Source organism: Octodon degus, unplaced genomic scaffold (assembly GCF_000260255.1).
Source record: "Octodon degus isolate 3935 unplaced genomic scaffold, OctDeg1.0 scaffold00061, whole genome shotgun sequence".
Lineage (NCBI taxonomy): Eukaryota > Metazoa > Chordata > Mammalia > Rodentia > Octodontidae > Octodon > Octodon degus.
Window position 1 is genome coordinate 2,940,437 of NW_004524637.1, and position 21,456 is coordinate 2,961,892.

The 21,456-nt window shown below is 52.2% G+C and overlaps 1 protein-coding gene across 3 annotated transcripts in view; it reads left to right on the top strand.

Moving 5' to 3' along the window:
* Nucleotides 1-21,456, top strand: part of Sim2 (single-minded family bHLH transcription factor 2) — a 42,566-nt gene that overhangs the window by 18,798 nt on the left and 2,312 nt on the right. For 2 of the 3 annotated variants that reach the window (XM_004634360.3, XM_023718708.1), the window contains exons 4-10: nt 1,956-2,064; nt 5,630-5,715; nt 7,790-7,989; nt 12,053-12,159; nt 17,726-17,873; nt 19,161-19,329; nt 20,292-20,691. In XM_004634360.3, the coding sequence (XP_004634417.1) occupies nt 1,956-2,064; nt 5,630-5,715; nt 7,790-7,989; nt 12,053-12,159; nt 17,726-17,873; nt 19,161-19,329; nt 20,292-20,691 (1,219 nt within the window). The remainder of the gene's footprint in view (nt 1-1,955; nt 2,065-5,629; nt 5,716-7,789; nt 7,990-12,052; nt 12,160-17,725; nt 17,874-19,160; nt 19,330-20,291; nt 20,692-21,456) is intronic. The other variant, XM_023718709.1, reaches the window with a different exon arrangement.

A 21,456-nucleotide genomic window follows, 5' to 3' on the forward strand; every position in this document is an offset into this window, starting at 1 on the left:
AGGGTCTCGGGGCCAGGGAGTTAGCTCAGTAGAACAAGTGCTTGCCTGGCAAGCACAAGGGCCTGAGTTCAATCCCTGGTTCCACAAAAAGAATAAAAAAAAATAAATAAATAAACAGGGTCTCACTGTGTAACCCAGCCTGGCCTTGAACTCCCTGCAGTCTTCTTGCCTAAGTCTTCCAAAGGCTGGAATTACAGGCGTGTCCACTACATCTGGCAACAAAAATTTCCTTGTTTTATTTTTTTCATTAAAAAACCTGGACTGAAACAGTGAATCAAGCAAAACAAAAAGCCAGCTCCCTTTTTGTTAGCCTCTGACATCCCACTTTTAGAATATTTTTTAAAAAATTTTATTTATTTATTTGGTACAGGGTCTTGCTCCACAGCTCAGACATAGTGATCCTCCTGTCTCGGCCTCCCCAGCACTGGGATTATAGGCATGCGCCACCATGCCCAGTTTTGGGACCAGTGCAATGCACTCAGTGTTCCAGGGCTGGCACAGCCTGTGGTGCCAGGGATCCAACTCGGTCCTTGTGCTTGCCAGGCAGGTACTTAGATTGCTGAGCTACCTCCCCAGCCCCTAACATCCTACTTTGATAAAAGCTTCACATTGAATCCTCAGGAAAAAAGGGACTGTCCTGTCTCAAAAACCTCGCTTAAATGTTGCTGGTTTATTTAAGCTTTTGAAGGACTACCAGGGTGAAGTCACACACCAACTTTCCACACATGCCATCTCCGAGGGCGTCAGTCACAGAGCCCCAGGTGTGAAGGGCCTCTAGGGAGCGTTTCTGGGCTGAGTTTTCTCCATGGCTCTGTTTGCCCAGTGTGGGAAGGAAACATTCCACGAATAATGCAGAAAATAGAAGTGGGAAAGCCTTTCAGGCATAAGATTGCTTCTCAGAACACTGCCTGGCTGGTAGCACTGCACCTTGAGCCAGCAGGGGCCCCTGTACAGATATCCGTCTGCCATCAGCAGGGCTATATGACTACAACCCCCAAGCCGGGGGGACCACCCCTGCTTGTGCTGCCTCTATGCCCCGGTCCCGGAGGGCTGGGAAAACAGTCTTCACCCTCTCACCCACAGGTCTTTGTGGGCCAAGGAGTCCAGGTCTTGAGGAATCAGTATCTGTCTTCTCACAGCATTTGTGTTCAGGACACTGAAGAGGTTCTGAGGTTCAGGAACTGGACTTCTGAATGAAAAACCCTAACAGCAGTGGTTTTCCTGGAATTGCCCATTCCTGCAGCTTCCTGTCCAAGATGGCGTCAGCCCAGAGGCCTGCCAAGCTGCCTGCTGGGTGGCACATCTGGAAGAAGGTGGTGTCCCAGTGTTGAGGTAGCAACTCCAGGAAACAGTCACATCATGAGGTTCTCTGGAGGGAACCCAAGTCCTCCTGTAGGTCACACAGAGACCCAGCCACACCCCTGGGCGGGGGCTCCAGAATCAGCACAGTCATCGTGGACCAGGAAGGCCAGGGACACATTACTGGCAACGTGAGACAGGCCTGGCAGCACCTGAGTCCTGGTTCAGAGCTGAGGAAGAAAGAGCCACTGTTGGGCAGGCCCCCCACATCAAGCTACCCAGCTGGTCCACCGGAAGGGACAGCAGGGCACCCAGGGGGTCATTGGTGCTTCCCCTCAGGCCAGGCCCCTCTTTGGCAGTAGCATGTGCCTGAGGGCAGGGAGGAGTCCTTCCCACCTGGCAAGCTTCTCTCCAGGCCATATTGCCAGGAGCCTTTGCGCCCTCCTCCAAGGCCACCTTGCGTGGTGTTCTCGGGACTCCTCAGCTCTGTCAGGTGTGGCAGATGGTTTGGGCAAAGGCAAATGTTTCTCCCATGGAGAAGCTGTGGGCCGTGAGTGAAGACTCAAGTCCTATCCCTGGCAGTGTGAACTATGACACGCCCGGCCCCTTGTTGAGAGATCACTGGTGACACTTGTGACCCTTCCTTCCCTCACCAGGTGGAGCTCACGGGCAACAGTATTTATGAGTACATCCATCCCTCTGACCACGACGAGATGACCGCTGTCCTCGCGGCCCACCCGCCTCTCCACCATCACCTGCTCCAAGGTATTTGATGACCTGAAGGAAGCAGGCCCCTTCTTAACTGTGGCTGGGGCCTTTGTTTCCCATGCCTGCTAAGAGGTTGGAGCTGGACTAGGAGAAACACTCAACACTTACCTAGTAGGGATTTGCGTGTGCGCTTCTGATTTTTAGTTCTTTTTTTTTGTTTTTTGTTTTTGAAGATAGTGTCTCAGGAAATCCAGGCTGCCCTTTAACTTGCTTTGTGGCTTCAACTTTGAGATCTTCCTGCTTCAGCCTCCTGAGTAATGGAATGACAGCCAAGCATGCCACCACATCCACCTTGCCCATCTTTTAAACCAATATCACTGAGCCCTTCTTAAGATCCAGAGGCTGTTCAGAGTTGGAGATAAAAGTGATCAGAACCCATTTACCTCATGTACAGATGCCTGGCTTTGAATTCTAGCACTGCACTGTATAGGGGTCTAGGCCTGGGCCTCTGCTTGTGCCAACAGGACTTGGGGGCTAGGAGGGCTGTGCAGTTTCAAAAAGAAAATTATATGTCTTTCTTCTAGATGGAATTTAGCATTTCCTTTGCATCCTTAGCATTCCTTTGACTTGTAGGCTACCCTGGGAATCCTAGTTCCAGTGGGGGGTGTGTGTGTGTGTGTATGTGTGTGTGTGTTTGGTTTGTTGTTGTTGTTTTTTAAAATGTATTTGGTACAGAGTCTCACTACATAGCTTGGACTCATAATGATCTTCCTATTTTCAGCCTCCCCAGCACTGGGACTACAGGTGTGCACCACCACATCTGGTCTCGGTGACCAGCTCAGTGTGTGTGCCCAGGGGCAAGGCCAGCGTGGCATGAGTCCAGTAATTTTGCTAAGCACACACATCACAAATATTTTCACATCACATTAGGTCACTGTGGATGGTTCAACACAAGGTATATGGTCATGGCTACTCTGAAATTCCAGGAGTTCTGAGACCTGCTACTGAATCTTGCTATTTAATGTAGTGATAGAGCAGCACATTCACATCCATGTCACTGTGTGTTTCCGTATTTTGTTGATTTTTCCTTATCTAACTACATATTTTATTTTATGCATTTAAGAACATTACTCTGAGCAGGGATGTATGTGCTATGCCATGGCACACTGCAGTTAGGAAGCCCTGGGTGTCACCCAAGTGACTCCCTAAATCACAACTGTGCCGAGTGCTAGGATGACCCAGAACTTATTCCAGGGGCCCTGGCCTTTTAACCCCTCCTATGAGTGCATGAGGAGGCCAGCAGGCATGCTGACGAATGGCTCTCCTGTGTGCCTTGGACTAAGGCACCCGCCACCTGCCTTGGCCCGCCACAATTCCCCACTGGAATAAGACGCACAAGATAAGACCTCAAGAGCCATGAGAAGAGGGTTGTTAGCCACAAGAACGAAATCAGTGTCCTTCTTATTGTTCCCGCCTGGGAAGCATCATTGGAAGGCCTGAGGGAGGAGCCACAGAAGAGCGTGCTCAGCTGTCAAAACCCTGGCACCACAGCTTTGTGTCCCCAATCCTAGCTCCAGATGCACAAGGTGTGATCACAATATTTGGGCAATGTTTACATTTTTAAAAGTATGTATTTATTTATTTTTGAGACAGGCTTGCTATGTTGCTCAGGCTGGCCTGGGACTCACAGCAGTCTTCCACCTCAGCCTGAGTGCTAGGATTATAGGCATGTACCACTGTGTGCAGCCAATTTACTAGCATGAAAGACACATTGCCTGTTTCAGACTCTGTTGCAGAGTCATTCTTCCTGTTAACTAGGCAGCTACCCGATTTCCGAGGACGCAGGAATCACAGACCATAGCTGACTTATTCTCCAGATCTGGCACCTGGTAACTTCTGGCTCTTTCCAAAGTCCAAATGACCTCGAGAGGTAAATGTTTTCAATCAGTTCAGAACACTGAGGCAGCCACAACAACACAACTAAAGATGTTCAGGAAAGAGGACTTCCAGAACTGCTGCAGAAACTGCAAAGAATGAAGGGATAGGTTTGTTGGAAGCTAGGGGGGGTATTTTGGATGAGTATTAGGACAACATGTCTTTCACCATAGTAGATTTTTTAAACTTTTCAAGATTCCTTGTGTGTTTTGAGCCTATCACATATTTGCAGGTCTGATCCTCCCTGCTCAGGACAGAAACCCTGTGTTAGATGCTGACACAGATAGGGGTGGAGCTGTGATACCCACTTCTTTGGAAATAGGACAGCCGCCTCCTTCACAAGAAAGACTCTGAAGAAGTCATTTCTAATACAGTGTAGGCAAGAGCACCAGCCCTGATTTTGATCCTTTCACTGTGGGTTAAGGCTGGATTCAGGCAGCAGAGGTCTTTGGGAATTCCTTAGAGAACATCATGGAGGCTCATGGTTTGAAGCGCTGAGTCAGTACTGCCTGTGTGGGGCCAGCTTCGCCCTTCAGTCCTGCCTCCATTTTCCTTTCCTGTTGTGGGTCACACAGTTCAGTGTCAGAGGAGGGCTTCAGGGCTGAGGCTCTGCCATTACTTCTCATTTGCAGAGTTAATTTCTGTGTCTGAACTGAACCCCTGTTGTTTTGTGGTAAATGAGTGAGAAGTGGGCTCTTCCCAAGAAGGATAATGAATGACCAGGTGATATTTTAGATCCATGCTTCCACGTTGCAGTGCTTAGCTATATGGTCCAGACAGGTGGCCAGGTTAGACAAAGCTTTAGCCCTGAGAAGCCAAGCTACAAGGAGAATTGTGGGTAAAATATGGCTGCCTCTCCTGGGGCCTGTGTGATAATTCTCTAACTCCCGGAGGGTGGTCCCCACCTTCAGAGAGTGTGGAAGGCCTTTCTTCCATTCCTAGTGGTAACTCTTCTTTAAAGATTAATTTATTAACCTTTACCACGTGGCTGTTTATTTAGAGTGGGTGACCTCGCCCTCACCCAGAGGTATGACATTTTCTGTTTGTGCCTGGGAATGCTGGTGTCCCTGAAAGCATAGGTGTTTCTTTAAAGGGCCATTTGCAATGGCAAGACCAGACATTGGTGCGTGCACCCTGGGAACGAAAGGAAAGAAAGCTTCTTCGGCCTAGCCACAGCTGTCAGGGGACCTGGGAGGACAGAGACACAGACATACTTCTTCCAGAGCTGAAATGAAGGCCAGAACTTCGATCCAACCGCACTGGGTCTCAGAGCGCATAGCATAGCTGGCTCGAGGCACATGCGGGTGACTCCCTCTGCCAAGGAGAGGGGCTAGGTTGCGGCCTGTACGTAGTATCTGCTACCCTGACAGAAGTTGGGCACTTCTTCTGGGGCTTCCTTACAGCTCAGCCACCCGCCCCTAAGGCAGCCCAGGCCATTCCCTTGGCACCAGGGGAGGGAGGACATGGTGACAGGCGGAGCTCTGCCAGGCCGCTCCTTGGCTCCGGCCTGGCCTTTGCAGGTTCTTGCTAAGGCCATGTATCACCTGCCCTCCTATGGTGGCCAAGGGAGCCACAGCAGAAGGTTTCTGGGTCAGGGCTGTGGCCCTGGGAATTTCTCAGTGCTGTTGAGGAGGATGATGGGGACCAGGTGGGATATTAGTCCACAGAACCTCACTCCTGCTTTCAGAATACGAGATAGAGAGGTCATTCTTCCTCCGAATGAAGTGCGTCTTGGCCAAAAGAAACGCGGGCCTGACCTGCAGTGGGTACAAGGTACGTGGGGCCCCAGAGGGTGGGAGGAGCTGGGTTGGCCCCCACGGTGTCACCCTCGAGACTATGCACAGAAGGGAAGGCTCTGGAAGTCAACATGTCACTCTGCCAGGGCAAAAGTTACAAGTGACCACTCCTGGCTGGTCCCTTACAAGGAAGGCCAGGCTACTGGATCTCATCACACCAGGCCAGGAGCCAAGATGGCTCGGGACACATTAGCCCTGCACCTAGAGTTCTACTTTTTGTGGTTCAGCTGCCCCTGGAGTTTGTGTAGAGAACCCAAGTTTCAGGGCGTGGTCAGGGCAACAATGAGAATTCAGAGCACAGGAACATTGCTCATTTCCAGAGCAACATCCAGCGCCAACACCACCCCTTGCGATGGTGAGCAGCAGCCTCTCAGAGGCCCGGTTCTCTGCTCTGATAATGCCAGAATACAGAAGCTGGTCACCTGCAAGAGCCAGCTGGAGGGTTTTGGTTTTTTTTTGAGTTTTGTGTTTTTGAGACAGGTTCTCACTTTGTAATTCAGGCTGACTTTAACTCACTCTGTAGCCCAGGCTCCCCTCAGACACATGCAGTGATTCTTGAGTGTTGGGATTACAGGTGGGCACCACCACGCCTGCTCAAACCAGCTGGCGGGATGTCACCACAGGTTAGGGTCAGCTGCTCTCAGACTGGAGCACAGGTTAGGGGAACTGCCCCTTCCACCCTCCATTCCCCTGTCTGACATCTCACCTTCTCCCAGGGATCTTTCCTGCTGTCCTTCCCACTTGGGAAGTGGGAGTCCACTGCTCTGGAGCTGGAAAATGCTGTTTTTATATTTTGTGGAAAGATACAATTCTTATTCTTACTAGTCCTAGCCTTTGTGGACCTCTTTGGGCCAGGCTGGGGAGCCCCTTCCCTTTCCCCACACTCAATAGAAACCCTTCAGATGATCTGGGTCTTAATTTGTTCTTCCATTAATTTGATAATGGCCTAGCTATCTGATTTTAAGCAAGATACACCACCTGTCTATTTCACGTTCAGTTCTCTCCTCAGCAGAATGAGAGCTGACTTGAAGGATTTTGAGATTTATTCAACTCTGAATGTTAAAATGAAAAACAAAATGTAAACATGTTCAAGAATCTTGGAGGAAGGGTTTTTGAAAAGATGATTTTAAGGATAAGATTTTAGCATGCACTACCAAGTGTAATGATAACCATGATCTTAGCAAATTTTACTGTATGGGTGTATTTGTTTGTTTGTTTAACAGGGCTGGGAATCCTACCCAGGACCTTGGGTATGGAGTGAGGCAGCCTTGTACCACTGACTGCACCCCTAGCCCATTTACTCACTTGAAAAGCTATGAATCCTTCTGATTTTGAGGCTTAAAACTGCACAAATGTTTCTGCCTGACTCTGACACTGTGTATTCTCTTCCATATGGCCTTTGGCTTTAAGACTTGGAAGGGCTTCTATGGAGCTTTTTGTTGACTAAAACCTTGAATTATCAATAATCCCAAGACATAAAATATTCAAATACATTCAAAAGGAAGACTGGAAAGTTCCACAAGCAGAATATTTTTTTTTTCCAGAACTGGGGATTGAATTCAGGCCCTTACTCTTGTCAGGGAAGTGCTTATTCTACTGAGCCATCTCCCCAGCCCCTTACAAGCAGAATTTTTAATTTAACTGAGTGACACAGCAGGTCAGTAATGTAGACGTCAAACTTGATCCCACCAGAAGGGTGCAGCCATTGTAATTACTGAGTGGAGCCTTCATACAGCAAAGGGGTAGCAGGAGCAGAACAAAATGCTTTTGTCCTGTTCTCTAGTCACAACTTGAGTTAATTAATAGGAATCTACCACACAGGAGAGACCCCTGATTTGTGGCATTCCTTGCATATGATCTGTCGGATCAAACAACACATTTAATGACATTGCTCATAAGAGAGCAGCACAACAGGTTGACTTTGGAGCTCAGAAAAAGCTGGGCTGAGGAATACTCTAGAACCTTCTAGAATAATGAGCCAGGAGGGGCGGGCCAGCCTGCGCCTTGATCAGCAGGGTCACTGCCACCTGCCTTGTCCCCTGCCCTTCCAGGTCATCCACTGCAGCGGCTATTTGAAGATCAGGCAGTACATGCTGGACATGTCCCTGTACGACTCCTGCTACCAGATTGTGGGGCTGGTGGCCGTGGGCCAGTCGCTGCCTCCCAGTGCCATCACGGAGATCAAGCTGCACAGTAATATGTTCATGTTCAGGGCCAGCCTCGACCTGAAGCTCATCTTCCTGGACTCCAGGTGAGTCTGGCCCTGTCACTGCCAAACTGCTGTGACACCCTGGACAGTCCTGGCAGTGGCGATTGGCCCCAGGAAACTTTATTGAGCCAAACTGTAAGGCAGATAAGTCTGACTAAGAATGCGGATCAGAAGGGGATTTCTGAAAGCAAGTAGCAAATGGAAAGGATTACTGCTGGCCTCAGGAGTCGGGCCTTATAATTAATTAGTTTGTTTCTGCTTGAGTCACCTCACTGGAGCTTGTCCCAGAACCCTGGACGGTGGGCATGAGGCATCCTCTGCTGAAGCCCATGGCCTCTGCTCTCTGCCAAGCTGGTTGTACCATAGGATAAACAGAAGTTTCCACACTCAGTGGCACGGGAAGCCCTCAGATCTGTGGCAGCCACTAGTGGTCAAGTCCAAGCAGGAAGTGGCAAGGCCACCACCCTGGGGGATGCTGGACCCCAAGCTCTGTGGTGCTCAGTGTGTCTGGACTGCAGAGGCAGCAACTGAGGCAGAAAGTGCCCCTTGTTCCCCAAGGCCTTGCAGAGGCTGGCTTGGGAAACCAGATTGGAGAGCTTCTGGTCTCACCCACCTGGCATAGGCCTTTTTGTCTTTTTAAATTTTATTGACTGACTGCAGTACTCAGAACTGGACCCAAAGCCTTCACATTGGATTATGTCCCCAACCTTTAGTTTTTCTTTCTTTTATTTATTTTTCTTGAGACAGGGTCTTGCTAAGTCACTAAGTTGCCCAGGCGGGGCTTGAAGTTCAATCCTTCTGCCTCAGCCTTCCAGAGTCCTGGGACTGCAGGCTTCTACCACCATGCCTGGCACTCACGTGTCTTTTTCTCCTTTCTTCTTAAATTTTATTTTAAATTGCTAATGTTTGTATTTTTATGTGAGATAAGGAGATGTACTGGGGTTGCATTGTGGAATAAATAGGTAAAGAAATCCTCACAAATCACGGGGCTCAGGCTGCTACGGCTCTCTTCCAGTTTTTCATTGCCAAAATGGCAGACCTGCCCATCCACTAGTTACCTGTAAGCCTTAGGAAAGAAGAAACTAGAGAACAGATGCGGCACCTGGGGCAAACAAGGCCCAAGCTCCAGAATAAGGAGAGGCGCTCATCCTAAGTGGGGTGTGCAGAGCACCTTTCTGGGGGGACCAGCTCATGTGCTTGTTGTGAAGTCAGAATTGACTGATTTTTTTGGGTTTTTTTGTTTTTGTCCTGTTTCTTTCTCCCCACAAGATAAGCTCTTGTGCTCTGGGCTTGAACTCCTGGGTCTGCGCAATCCCACCTCAGCCTTCGATGTAGCAGGATTTCAGGGGTGCACCAAGATGCCTGACTACTAAGTTTTAATTGTTTTTACTTACTTATTTTTGGTACTGAGGAATGAAGCCAAAGTCTTTGCATGGAGCTATATCCCTAGCTCCATTTTTTCTTTTTTTATTTCAGGACAGGGTCTAAGCCAAACTTGAAATCCTCCTGTCTGTGCTTCCCAGAATCCTGGGGTTACAGGTGTATACCATACACTCAGGTTTTTTATTATTATTATTTTTATTCCTTAAACATTGCAATAAAACCTCACAAAAATTGATCATTTGTTTCCACCATTTATCGATTCTTTGTTTGAAGAGAATAAAACAAATTACTTGGTTGAGGGTGGGAGGTGAAGACAGGTGTTGTAGGTGCACCTTAGGACCATCCAGAGGGCGGGAGGCAACAAGCACTGACACAGTGGAGTTGGCATTCTTAGCCCTGACACTCCAAGCAGAGAGCAAACAGAACTTTCTGGGGGAGTCCGCCAGCACCTTTGAGGGTGGCCAAATGGTGACAAATGCTATTTGCCTGACCTGCAGAAGCAGGCTGAGAAAAGGTAGCGCCAGCTGCCTCAGAGCCCGGTGCATGCAGTGTAGGGGATCGCTTTCCCAATTGAGGAACCTTTTCTGAAGAAAATGGGCTGCCCGAGGGCACTATTGAAGGCATTAGGGAGGATCTTGGTGGTTTCTCCTTAATGTTTTATAGATAATTTGAGAAAACCCTAAAGCTAATGAATTCTTTAGAAGAGGAAGGAAGGAGGTGTCCTTAGAAGAGAGATTTGAAGTCTTTCCAGTGAAGAGTAGAGGAGGTTAGCTAGAAGCCACCATCTGTTTGCTGAAAGATGCCTCATGTGTCCTTTATGGAGCATCATGGGAGCTCCTTCAGATGTGGGACTGCTATCTTGAAGGAAAGCAGAAGGGCAGCCATCTTGAAGGAGAAAAGAAAGGTGGTCGTCTTGAAGGAGAATTCCTGTCCCTCCTGGAACCATGTGCTTCCTATTCAGTATCAGGAAGCTTCTGGAAAAGTCTTTGGGCTGTTCCTAAACTTCTTTCATGGAAGAAGGACTTCAAGAGGTCACAGGAGTGCGGTAGACTCCCTCACAGTTGCTATGGTCTTCGTTCCATTTGGTTGTAGTTCCAGTCATCTTTGAAAGGCCCTGGGCTGGGGTCACAGATGCCTAGGAAGGGCAGAGATGTCAGTTTCTGCATCCAGATCCCAGTAGCCACAGTGAGAGGTTGGCCAGCCTCAAAGCCCCAAGTCGCAGGACAGTGGTGGTCTTGGGAATCTCCTGCATCCACCCAGCCCAGTCTCAGACACAGCTGAACTTGGCATAACCTGTGAGCTGGCTCCTCTGGGGTTGTGGATTTCACTTTGAAACTGTAGCTGGTACTTTTGGGAAGCATTGGTGAATCCAGCGATGTTTAGGGTTTGGCAGACTCCTATGACAGGTCGTCAGACACTATGGGTTTGGAAAAAACCAGGAGGGCATCTTGCCAATCCCTTTCCTCCCCTTTAATTTGTAAAGCCAGTGTGGACTTTGATGAGAAACTTAATCCATGTGCTTCTGATCCATTTACACGTTGGGGCCCTCACTCTAGGCCTCAACACCCAAAGGATCTGAGAAGTCTCTTTCATCCCTGCGCTGTGGAGATGTCTGGCTTTCTCTTTGGGGGAAGCCAGACGTCTCAACTTTCCGGCCACACAGAGACTCTAAAGGAGCTCAGAGTTCTAGGTGGCCCTGAGACTTGTCCCTTGAACCCTGGAAACTGGACGTGGGGCTAGTGACATCCCCTTCCCCCACCTCAAGCCCTATCACCTTCCCACCCCAAAGGAACCATGTAGGAATGTGTGCCTCAGATGGGGCCACTCTGGGGAAACACGAGGCTCTCTAAGATTTATGACCCAAAGCCCGAGCAGAATTCAACAGAAAGGGAAGAGGGTTCAAGAACAAAAGGTCAAGTTTCCTGTTTAATTTGCAACTAATATTTCATCTCCTGGTGATCAGTGCCATAGGTCTGACCTGCCTCAGTCTCCCCTTCCTATCCTCCAGAACTGACTTCTGGTAGCCTCAACCTCCCTAGGAATCCCTGCTTATCCCCCTCTTTTATCTGTCCTTGAATATCTGTCACCAAGACATTTAGAGCCACCTCCTCTCTAGGCCCATTTCCCCTCTGCGTGGCCCCAAGCCTGAGAAACTGTGCTGCTGCTGCTTACAGTTGTCACCCACGGGCAAAGCAGTCCCAGGGTTAGCTGATGTGGCCTCAGACGCCGACAGCCACTTTTCTTCAAAGAGCCAAATGGGAAATGAATATGCCTGAGCACCATGAGAAGAAAGAAGGGCCATGTCACAGAAGCACTGGGAAACACTTCCGTTTCCACGGGGAGCTTAAGGCTCGCCCAGTAGTCACAATATCCGCAGATGTTGAGCTGTTTTCTGGGGGTCTGAAGTAATCTCCCTCTGATCCGAGGCTTAGACATCACCAGTTAGTCCACAGTTCCCCTTTGTAGGAGTGGCCCAGCCACCCAGCCCAAGACCACCTGTGCTGAGTCTTAGTGTGGAATGGACCCACACCCACATGCCCACCAGCAGACCAGGGGAGAAACAAGGACAAGATGCACCCTCATTGTGGAAGATCCCCCCAGAGGCCCTCGGCAAAGCTTAACCTAGAGAAAGGGTTCAGTTTGAAGCTGTCCCAAACAGGCTCCCCAAAGAACATTCCTGCTGTAGGGTGGGGTAACTCACGGAGCTGCGGTTGTGCCCCAGGGTGACCGAGCTGACGGGTTATGAGCCACAGGACCTGATTGAGAAGACGCTCTACCACCATGTGCATGGCTGCGACACCTTCCACCTGCGCTACGCACACCACCTCCGTGAGTAGTGTGTCCAGGCCAGGCCCGGGGTGGGAGCCCGGGAAACAGCGGGGCACCGAGGCCAGGGCTGGGGCATCTGTGAATCCTGGACCTTGGTGTGACTTCTCTGTCACACCCACCACCCAGAAGCCTGCTTGATGAGATGGACGGGTGTGGGATGCTGGGAGTTACCCGATCCTAGACTGTGGATTGGGGTCTCAGCTGCTCCATGAGATATGGATGCTGTTTGCAAAGAGCCGTAGACCCAGCCAACATCCCTGAGGCCTGGTGTGTGTGTCTCACAGAAGGAAAAGGCAGCTTGGAAAGAGGTGATTGGCTTGATTTTTCCAGGGTACAGTGTGGATATCTGGATTAGGGGCAGGTGCCGTCGTCACTGATGCAGTTAGAGGGAAGGCACAGCGCACCCTCCTGCTGTCCAGTGGTAGCAGGCCACGGGCCAGCACAGGGCTGGTGTTAGTGGGTAGTAGGGTGGGTTAACGAGGCAGGGCAGTCAGAATCTCTGCAGCACAGGTTGGGCACAGGTCCTCGCTCGCACTGTTGGCTAGGTGACCTTACTGGGCAAGTGGATGGTGGCCCGGTGGGAAGTGGACGGTGGGTCCAGGGGCTGCTCCATCCGCAGCTGCACTGTCCTGGCTGTGCAGGCTGGGTGGTAGCCAGTGAATGTGATGTCACCTGTGTATCCCTACTGGCACCCTGAGTGCCACCTCCAAAAGCAGGACAGCTAATGGGACAGACTCCTCTTCCTTTGTGCCTCCTTCCTTCTCCTGTCTAGTTTTGTTTAGTTTAGTTTTTTGAGGCAGGGTCTTGCTATGCAGTTTAGACTGGCCTCCAACTCAGTGATCTCCTGCCTCAGCCTCCTCCGTGATGGGATCCCAGGCTTAACCACTATCCCTGGCTCCTTTCAGTTTGTTTTAGTGGTCAAGCCATGATCTTCCACAAAGACCTCTGTCACTCTGAGACCCTGCTGGGTAGGAAAGCAGCTGCTGGCATTTGGATGGACTCTGTAGGTCAGAATCCTGACTGCGAGCCAGAAGTGCTTCACTGTCATTAGGGAATCACACGTTTGGGATATCTGCAGGGCTGCCATGAGGATGGTGTGTGTATGGAGGGAGCCCCTCTCCAGGGCGGGGAACCTGTGCGCACTGCCCTCCATATGGGCTCCCAGGCTGCACCCCAGACCTCTAAGCAGAGAAGAGGAACTCACGCATTCATAGCTTTCACTTTGCTTTATCTCATTTGTGTGCCAGGGACAGAGCTGGGGGCTGCCCTGAGCCCAGTGACCCCCTTTTAAACTCTGATCTTGCATTCCTGATGGGGGAGGAGCAGGGATTTCTCCCTCCACTTGGAAAAACTTTGAAGGCCCAGCGGTGCTGCTTGTGTTGCTTTTGGGTCCCTGACATGGACATGTGTGACAGCCCAGTCAGGCAGACCAGGAGGCACGTGCTCTGTTCTCGAGCCTTCCTTCTGTGGTCCCACCACAAAGTAGGCTGGTCTTCTCCCCCTGAGGGCCCAGACTGGCTTGCCGCCTTCCTTGGGAGATGTCCTGGATATACACCAAAATCTATTCCATCTCCAGGAAATTTGCCATTTCCAGGTGTTGCAGGGACCGAAGGGGACTGAGAAAGGGAAGGCGCCTGGAGAGCTGTTCAGAAATGAGACAGGGTGCAGCCATGTTGCCCAGGTGGTGACAGAAAACTGGGATCCTGACAATGGTCGCTGCTCCTTTGTGGCTCTGGGCTGAGCCAGGCCTGGGCAGTCTAAGGCTGGAGCTACGGAGCCCTGTGGCTGCCTCAGCGCAGCCTCTGCCTGCGGCCAGGTCCTGTGAGAACTGAAGAGGTCAGCAGCAAGGTGTGGCCCCATGGTGGCTGCCCTGCGCCCAGGTGCTGCCCAGGTGTGGCGTGGGTGCCAATTAAGTCCTGATCCCCCCGGCCCTCAGAACAGCCTGACCTCAGCTGGGACATGCATCACACTGCAATCTTCCCCGGACGTCTGTGGAGCAAAGAAGGCTACTGTACTCCAGCTGCCAGCCCTGGGTGGGGTTCAGGTGCAGTGACTCATTTGGGCAGGGAGTGAGGCCTGGGGAGGGGACCTGGAAGGGAGGCGGGGGAGGGGCCTCCAGGAGAACCAGTCCGAGGCCTGGCTGGAGCATGAGCAGCCTGGGTGCCCCCAATCTGGCTCCTGTGGATCCTAGCTCAGTGCAGCCTGGAGGTCGAAGACTCTGCTCACCCCACACCTGACCAGAGTGGCTCTGCCTCAGGAAGCCCCTTGAGGGCCATCAGGTCCCAGCTGTAGCAGCAGCCATGTCTTGTGTGGAGGTTGCCTCCCCTCAGCAGCTCCCCAGCGCCATCTGTCATCTTCTCGTGCATGCGGGTCATCTGAGGACACCATCACCTTCCTGCCCAGGGTCCCCACTGGCTGACTGCGGTGTCCTCACCAAGCTCCCTGGGGGTCAGGCACCCACCCCCTCGCTGTCCTCTAGTGGATCCTTTCCTGGGTTGGTGTCTGGTATCACCACCTCTTCCCCCCAACTCCTACTTGTCCCACAGTGCCTACTCGGCGACCCAAGTCCTTTTTTTTCTGGAGGATTCTTCTGTCATGCTGTTCAGAGCCTAACAGACTGGCTTCAGGAGCTCAGGCCACCGTAACTGTCACTCAGCACCATGGGCCAGACATGTTACCTCCCGAGGAACAGGAGGCTGAAGCCATGTCACCGTTTCACAGGACTGTTTTCTGTGTGGCTTCTCTCCTTGGCTTATAGACGGCATCTTTTGCCGGTGTCCTCACATGAGTGCCCTGCGTGTGTCTGCCCCAGGCTCTCCTTCTGAGGCCCCCAGTCATAGTAGGTCAGCACTCAGCATCTGAGCCCACATTTTTTAACCTCTCTTTGAAGCCCTGTCTTCATGCGGTCACATCCTGAGGTATGGGGGTGAGGACCCCCCCACAGGAATTGGAGGCCAGAGACACATTGCAGCCCATAGCAGGGATGCTCTGCAGAGCCCTGTCTTTGTTCTCAGTCAAGCAGAGGGCACAGGTTCTTTCCCATAGTTTGGCCACACGGATGATTGTGGGGCAGGCAGGTGTGAAGTCAGAGTAGGGCAAATGCTCCAGTCCAAAGCTGCCTTTGCACTTGGGAGGCTCACCGGAGTCAGGGCCACACCACGAGGGGACTTCTAGAGGAGCAGAGAGAGCAGCCTGACGTCTGTGTGGCATTTTCCTGGAGCTAGAATTCCTACCCCACAGCATCCTGGGAAGAACTGGGGTAACAGGCTTTCATAAGAGTGTGGACCCCCAGGGTCAGCACCATCTTAGACCATGAGGTTGGAGATGCTGTCGATAGAGGCGCGGCTCTGACCTCGGGAGCTTGGGGTTTGGGACGCTCTCCCTGTCCCTGTCTATTCCCTGTAAGAAAGGCTTTGCCTTACAACCCTCTGGCCCAGTTTCGTTCCAGGCAGCTAATTACGGATGACCGAGTAGAGGGGAAGGGATGCAGACCCAGGGATGTTGTGACCCTGTGTCTCGGGCTGCAGTTTGGACTGATGCGTTGGCTCCTAGCAGAGGTCACACAGAAGCAAAAAGAAAGAACCCATGCACATGTTTGTTTGGTCTCTGTCCCCAAACCCCATCCCAGCAGAGTCAGCAGAAGTCAGAAATCACAAAATCTTGATCAGGTGAATCTTAACCATGATTTTGATGAGCTGGCTGCATTGTGTCCAGTTTGAGGAGATTCTGGGTGGTGTTTAGGAATGTTGCCGGAAATAAGAGGAAGTGTGGCACGTGAGTCAGGGAAGGGAAGCTGGATGCACGTTTGCGGGGGTGGGGGCAGCAGGCGCAGACGGGAGCGTGAGGAGAGGCAGGGCCCAGGCTGCCAAAAGCTGCACAATCGTGGGGGTCAGATGGATGCTTGCTCTTCCTCTTTTGGTTCTTTAGGGGCCACAGCAGGCCCACCTCCCTGGGCAGCTCCAGGGAGCCTTCAGAGGCCACTGCCCCTCGCCATGCACTGGTCGGCACTGCCTGTTAGCATTTTTTCTCTTGGACCAAATATACACAATGTGGAATGCATGTCACCCACCATGTTCGGTGGCTTGCAGCATAGCCACAGCCCTGTGCTGCTGGTGCCTTTTTTCTAATTCCATTTGCATCGTCTCCTGAAGAAGCCTGGTCTGAGCTCATTACCATGTACTCCTGACCTTTCCGCCTGCCACCCTGGCCGCTCCTAATCTGCTTCCATCTCTCTGGATTTGCTTGCTGTGGACATTTCCCACCACGGAATCCTACAGCAGAGCTGGTTCTCTTTCACTACTTGCTGGTCTATCTGATGGATGTCATCTATTGTGGGATTGAAGCACATGGAGCGTGTGTTCAGCTCTTGACCCCTACATTGCAGTTTGCTCTTTGGTGAACTGTTTGGTCAGGTTCTTTGCTTTTAAAGTCTTGGTGGCTTTAATTAATTAATGTTAGCTTGAGACAAGGTCTCACTGTGTATTTCAGGCCAGCCTTGAACTCACAGCAATCCTCCTCCTTCAGCCTCCTGAGTGCTGGGATTATAGACATAGACTACCATGCCCCATTTAAATTTTTTAGATTTTGATATGTAGGGTCTTAACATTTTAATTAATCAGTATGAACTCTAAAGTAAGTTGAATAACGTCTCACTCTCCTGCTCCAGGCATCGTTTCTTCTGGTTGATATATTTTGCCATGAGTGTTGAGGTGGATGATAGAGAAACAGCAACGGTGTGAGAGCAGTGTGCTGCGGGCGTCTGCTTGCGGCTAAGGGGCTGTGCACTGGGAGCTGCCAGGGCTGTGGCGCAGTTTCCTAAGCAGGAAGCTGCTAGCTGGGGCTGCCCCCCAGCAGGAATGCCCTGCTGCCAGGTGGGGCTGCGGGGGACCTAGACAGCTTCTCCTCTCCACTGGCAGCCTGGGCCCTCGCATTTCCCTCCTCTCCTCCCCTCCACAAAGGCTGGGGGATAGATCACAGTTTATGGGCACATGGAGGCTTTGGGGGCTGCTCAGCAGCTTGGACCTTGTACCCATGCGTGGAAGATGGGCCCACAGGCCCAGTTTTCAGGAACCATGTCACTGAGCCAAGGGCTTTTCTACGGGAGCACCACAGGACATTAACATGCCCAGGAAAGTGGGTAATTGGGAAAACAATGCCAACAGCTATAGGATGACAAGAGATTTTTGTTGTGAATGCATGCCATGCTGGGGGACAGTGAATAGCAGAACCAATTTGACACTGGAGAAAGCCCTGAATTCCTGGCTGGTTTAAATAATTACATCTCTCATCCCCTCTGCCCACAAACAACTTTAGGCATTAAAACCTCTGGCATTCTGGATACTAAGAGGCAAACCTGATTCTTGTCACTCTGCTTGTTCCTGGGGCGTCAGGGGCAGCTCCCCTAGAACATTGCCTGTTCATGGGAATCTGAGCCAGGATCTGTCCAGTTCCCACTGTGCCCTTGGCCCCGGAGGCTTGCCCAGAGACCTGGGTCACCAGTGGGGGTGGCATTCCCCAAAGTAGGACCTGCTGTGGTCCAAGGACTCACATCACCTTGTGCTTGCAGTGCTGGTGAAGGGCCAGGTCACCACCAAGTACTACCGGCTGCTGTCCAAGCTGGGCGGCTGGGTGTGGGTGCAGAGCTACGCCACCGTGGTGCACAACAGCCGCTCATCCCGGCCGCACTGCATCGTGAGTGTCAATTATGTCCTCACGTAAGTCAGCGTATTTGTTTCTCTCCTCTCCCTCCCGCCCCTCATCACGTTGCCCGTCAGCGCCATCTCGCTCCTTTCCTCTCTTTCTGAACTGTTCATTTGTCTCCTGTCCTGTTGGGTTGGGATGATCTAGTCACTTGGGAAGGTCCAAGCTGAAGAGAGGGCCCTGTCCTGGTACAACTGGACCCCCAGCACAGGTCCTTCCAGGGCTCACTGTCTTGAATAGGTCCCCGGACAGGACCACCTGTGCTGTCTGTCTGTGCCCACAGCCTGCATGGCATCTTGATGGGCGTGGACACCCAGGACAGTGGAAAACTCCCATTTTCCCATCTTCCTGCAAATGTGGCAAAGGAAGGTGAATACTTTGCCCCTTCAAAGTCACAGACTTTGCTGGGCGTGGCAGCACACACCTGGAATCCCAGCACTGAGAGGCTGAGGCAGGAGGGTCACAAGTTCTAGTCCAACCTACATAACCTAATGACTTAGCAAGATCCTCAAAATTTAAAAAGGGGCTAGGGATATAGCTCAGTGTGAAGACCCTGGGTTTAATTCCTGGTACTCCCTCCTTTGCCCTGCAAAAGACCCAGGGGTCATCTTCAGTGACAGATAGTTTCAAGGTCATTAGAAGCTGCCCATTTTCCACTGCCCCCCATGGCTACCAAGTCACCTTGCACATGGCCCTGGCCTGTACCTGACACCCTCCCATTCCCCCTCCCTACCTTGGAAGGGTCCTCGTGTGTGTCCTGAACTCGGCGAGGATGGAGGCTCTGGGTTCGTACCTAGGAGGATCTGCAGGTCCCTGGTGAATGAAAGGAGAATGACCTGCTCCCCAGCTGCTGTGTGCGGGCTGGCATTTGAGGGGACCTCTGTGCCCTGAACAAGACCTGGCTGACTAGCTTTGCAGGGCAGAGGTGGAGCCCCAATGGGAAGGCAGCTGAGGCTGGAGCCACACTGCCCCCAGGCTCCCACTCCTGCTTCCTCCGTGACCAGAGATACCCCAAGCCAGTAATATCCATGCTTCCTGGCCCTGCCCTTGCCCCTGAAGCTTCCTCGGGCCCCACTGTCCTGGCTGCATCTGCAGCCATCTGAGCCGGAGTGAGTCAGTCTCCCTCTGTCCCTGTCAAATGCCATTGGCCTTGTCTGGGCTGCAGGTGGCATGACACTGGCGAACTGTCTTTCCCAAATGATGTCCCTGCCTAGCCTCAGAGGCGACACAGCGCTGGCCCTGGAGCCACCTCCTGCCTGTTCCTGCTCGATGTGACCTGACAGCCCACTCTTGCTCTCCAGGGACATCGAGTACAAGGAACTGCAGCTGTCGCTGGAGCAGGTGTCCACTCCAAAGGCACAGGACTCCTGGAGGACCCCCTTGTCTACCTCACAAGAAACTAGGAAGCTAGCTAAGCCCAGAAACATGAAGATGAAGACAAAGCTGAGAACAACCCCCTACCCACCGCAGGTAACAATGTCAGGGAGCCAAGGCTGGCACTGGTCTGTCCCAGGGACCTGGGACACACGGGCATGTTTCTATGTATTTTTCTTCTGGTACTGGAGGTTCAACTCAGTCCTTCACATGGAGCTACCTCTCCAACCTTTTATTTTTTTACTCTTTTGGTCTCACTGTGTTGCTAAATTGAACCTGCAGTCCTCCTGCCTCAGCCTCCCAGAGTGGTGGAGTAACAGGTGTGCACCACCATACTTGGCTCACACTGGGACATGTTAAGGAATGAGAACCTCTGAACACGCAGCAGGGACACCCCATGGAGTGCAGCTGGTCCCTCAAGGATGCCCTGTCTGACCAGCACTGGTGTGGCCTGGGGAAATCCAATACTCAGGTGGACAGTGGAGAACAGGGAAAAGAGGATTCTTGGGAGGGGCCCATCAGGCTGCTGGGACCTGTGCAGGTGCTGATTAGAACCCCAGCCTGTCCTGTTTCTGTAGCATTTTCTGTTTGTTTTCAAAACGGGTTTACTATGGAGCCCAGGCTCATCTTAAACTCCTGGGCTTAAGTGATTCTCCTGCCTTAGCCTCTTGAGTAGCTTGGATCACATATACACACTGTGCTTGGCTCACAGCATTTTTATTTATTTTTTGCAGTACTGGGGATTGAATTCAGGACCTTGCAGTTGCCAGGCAGGCACTTGTTCTACTGAGCTATCTCCTTGGCCCCTCACAGCGTTTTTAGAATGAAAAAAATTCCCTCTTTTTCATATAACAGAGTGTGTACACTCTGGGAACTAGCAACGTCCACCTGTGCCCTGTGTACTGTCAGCTTAGGGTGGGGACGCTTGTCACCCAGGGCCTTGGCCGCTGTCCCCACCAGGGCCTCTGGGGTAGATCAGGCTGTCAAGAGAGGCTGAGCCAGAAAATTCAGGCCTGCCATGCCCCTGGGCCGGGCGTCCTCTCCTTTTTGCCACGCAGCAGTATGGAGCGTTCCACACGGACAGATTGGACTGCGGCCAGCTCGGACCCTGGGCGGCCAGCGCCCCTGCCAGCACTCCGACGGCCCCAGAACAGCAGCTGCACGCCGAGGGCGGGGACCTCCTGTATGCGCCGCCTTATAGCCTGCCCTTCTACCGCTACGGCCCCTTCCCACTGGACACACAGGTCTTCGGCAGCAAGAAGCCCGCGCCTCCAGCCAAGCTTGGGCAGCCCCCCGGCTCCCCATGTGAGGTGGCTCGCTTCTTTCTGAGTGCTCTGCCAGCCAGCGCTGAGTGCCAGTGGCATTATGCCAGCCCACTGGGGCCCGGCAGCCCATCTGCAGCTCCCAAGAGCCTCCCGGAGCCACCTGCAGCCCGGCATCTGGTGCCCAACTTTGAAGGTGGGTGCTGGGGACAGAGGGCAACAGAGTCCTCATGGCTTGCACAGCACCGGGTGGCATAGCTTGCCCATCCCATCCCAGGGGATGGCGCCCTCTCACCTCAGGGAGACTCTCCCTGCTTCCCAGGAGTGGTGAGGTGACAGCCCCAGGCCTGGGGCACTAGTGACAATGTAAAGGACAAAGGGAAAATGGGGATCTGCCTCCACCCAACACCTGGTCTCCTTTGGTCCCTGAAAAGGAAAGAGTGAGTTTCTCAATTATTTATTATTTATGCGCATTTATTCTATAGAAGATGGCTTGTCACTGCGTCACATAGGCTGTCCCCAGTGTGCAGGAGTGAGAAGTCCACAGTTGAGGCTAGAGAGGCCAGGCTCCAGCCTGCAGCCTGTCCTGGTCCTGGCCTTCATCATAGCATTTGTGAAATGGGACTGAGAGCCCCTGTAGGACCTCACTAGCTCACAGCAGGCTGATAGGAGGGGTCTTATGGTCTCCTCTTGGTGGCCTTTGAGCAGATGTCGTCCAGCACAGGCACTGGGCCACCTGGGACAGTAGTGGGCTTATGGCATGGGGGGTGGGTGGCTGCAGGAGGTGACACCGCGCACCATGCTTAGCATCGACCGAAGGCTCACGGGCCCAGGTTTTGTAGGCAGGTTCACAAGACTAGACACACTCCCCTGCGGATCCGAGGGCTGTGATCTTGAAAATTACCTACTTAGAAAAAGCCAGGTGTAGTCCAGGAGCCAGTGTTCCTCAGCTTTGGACCCA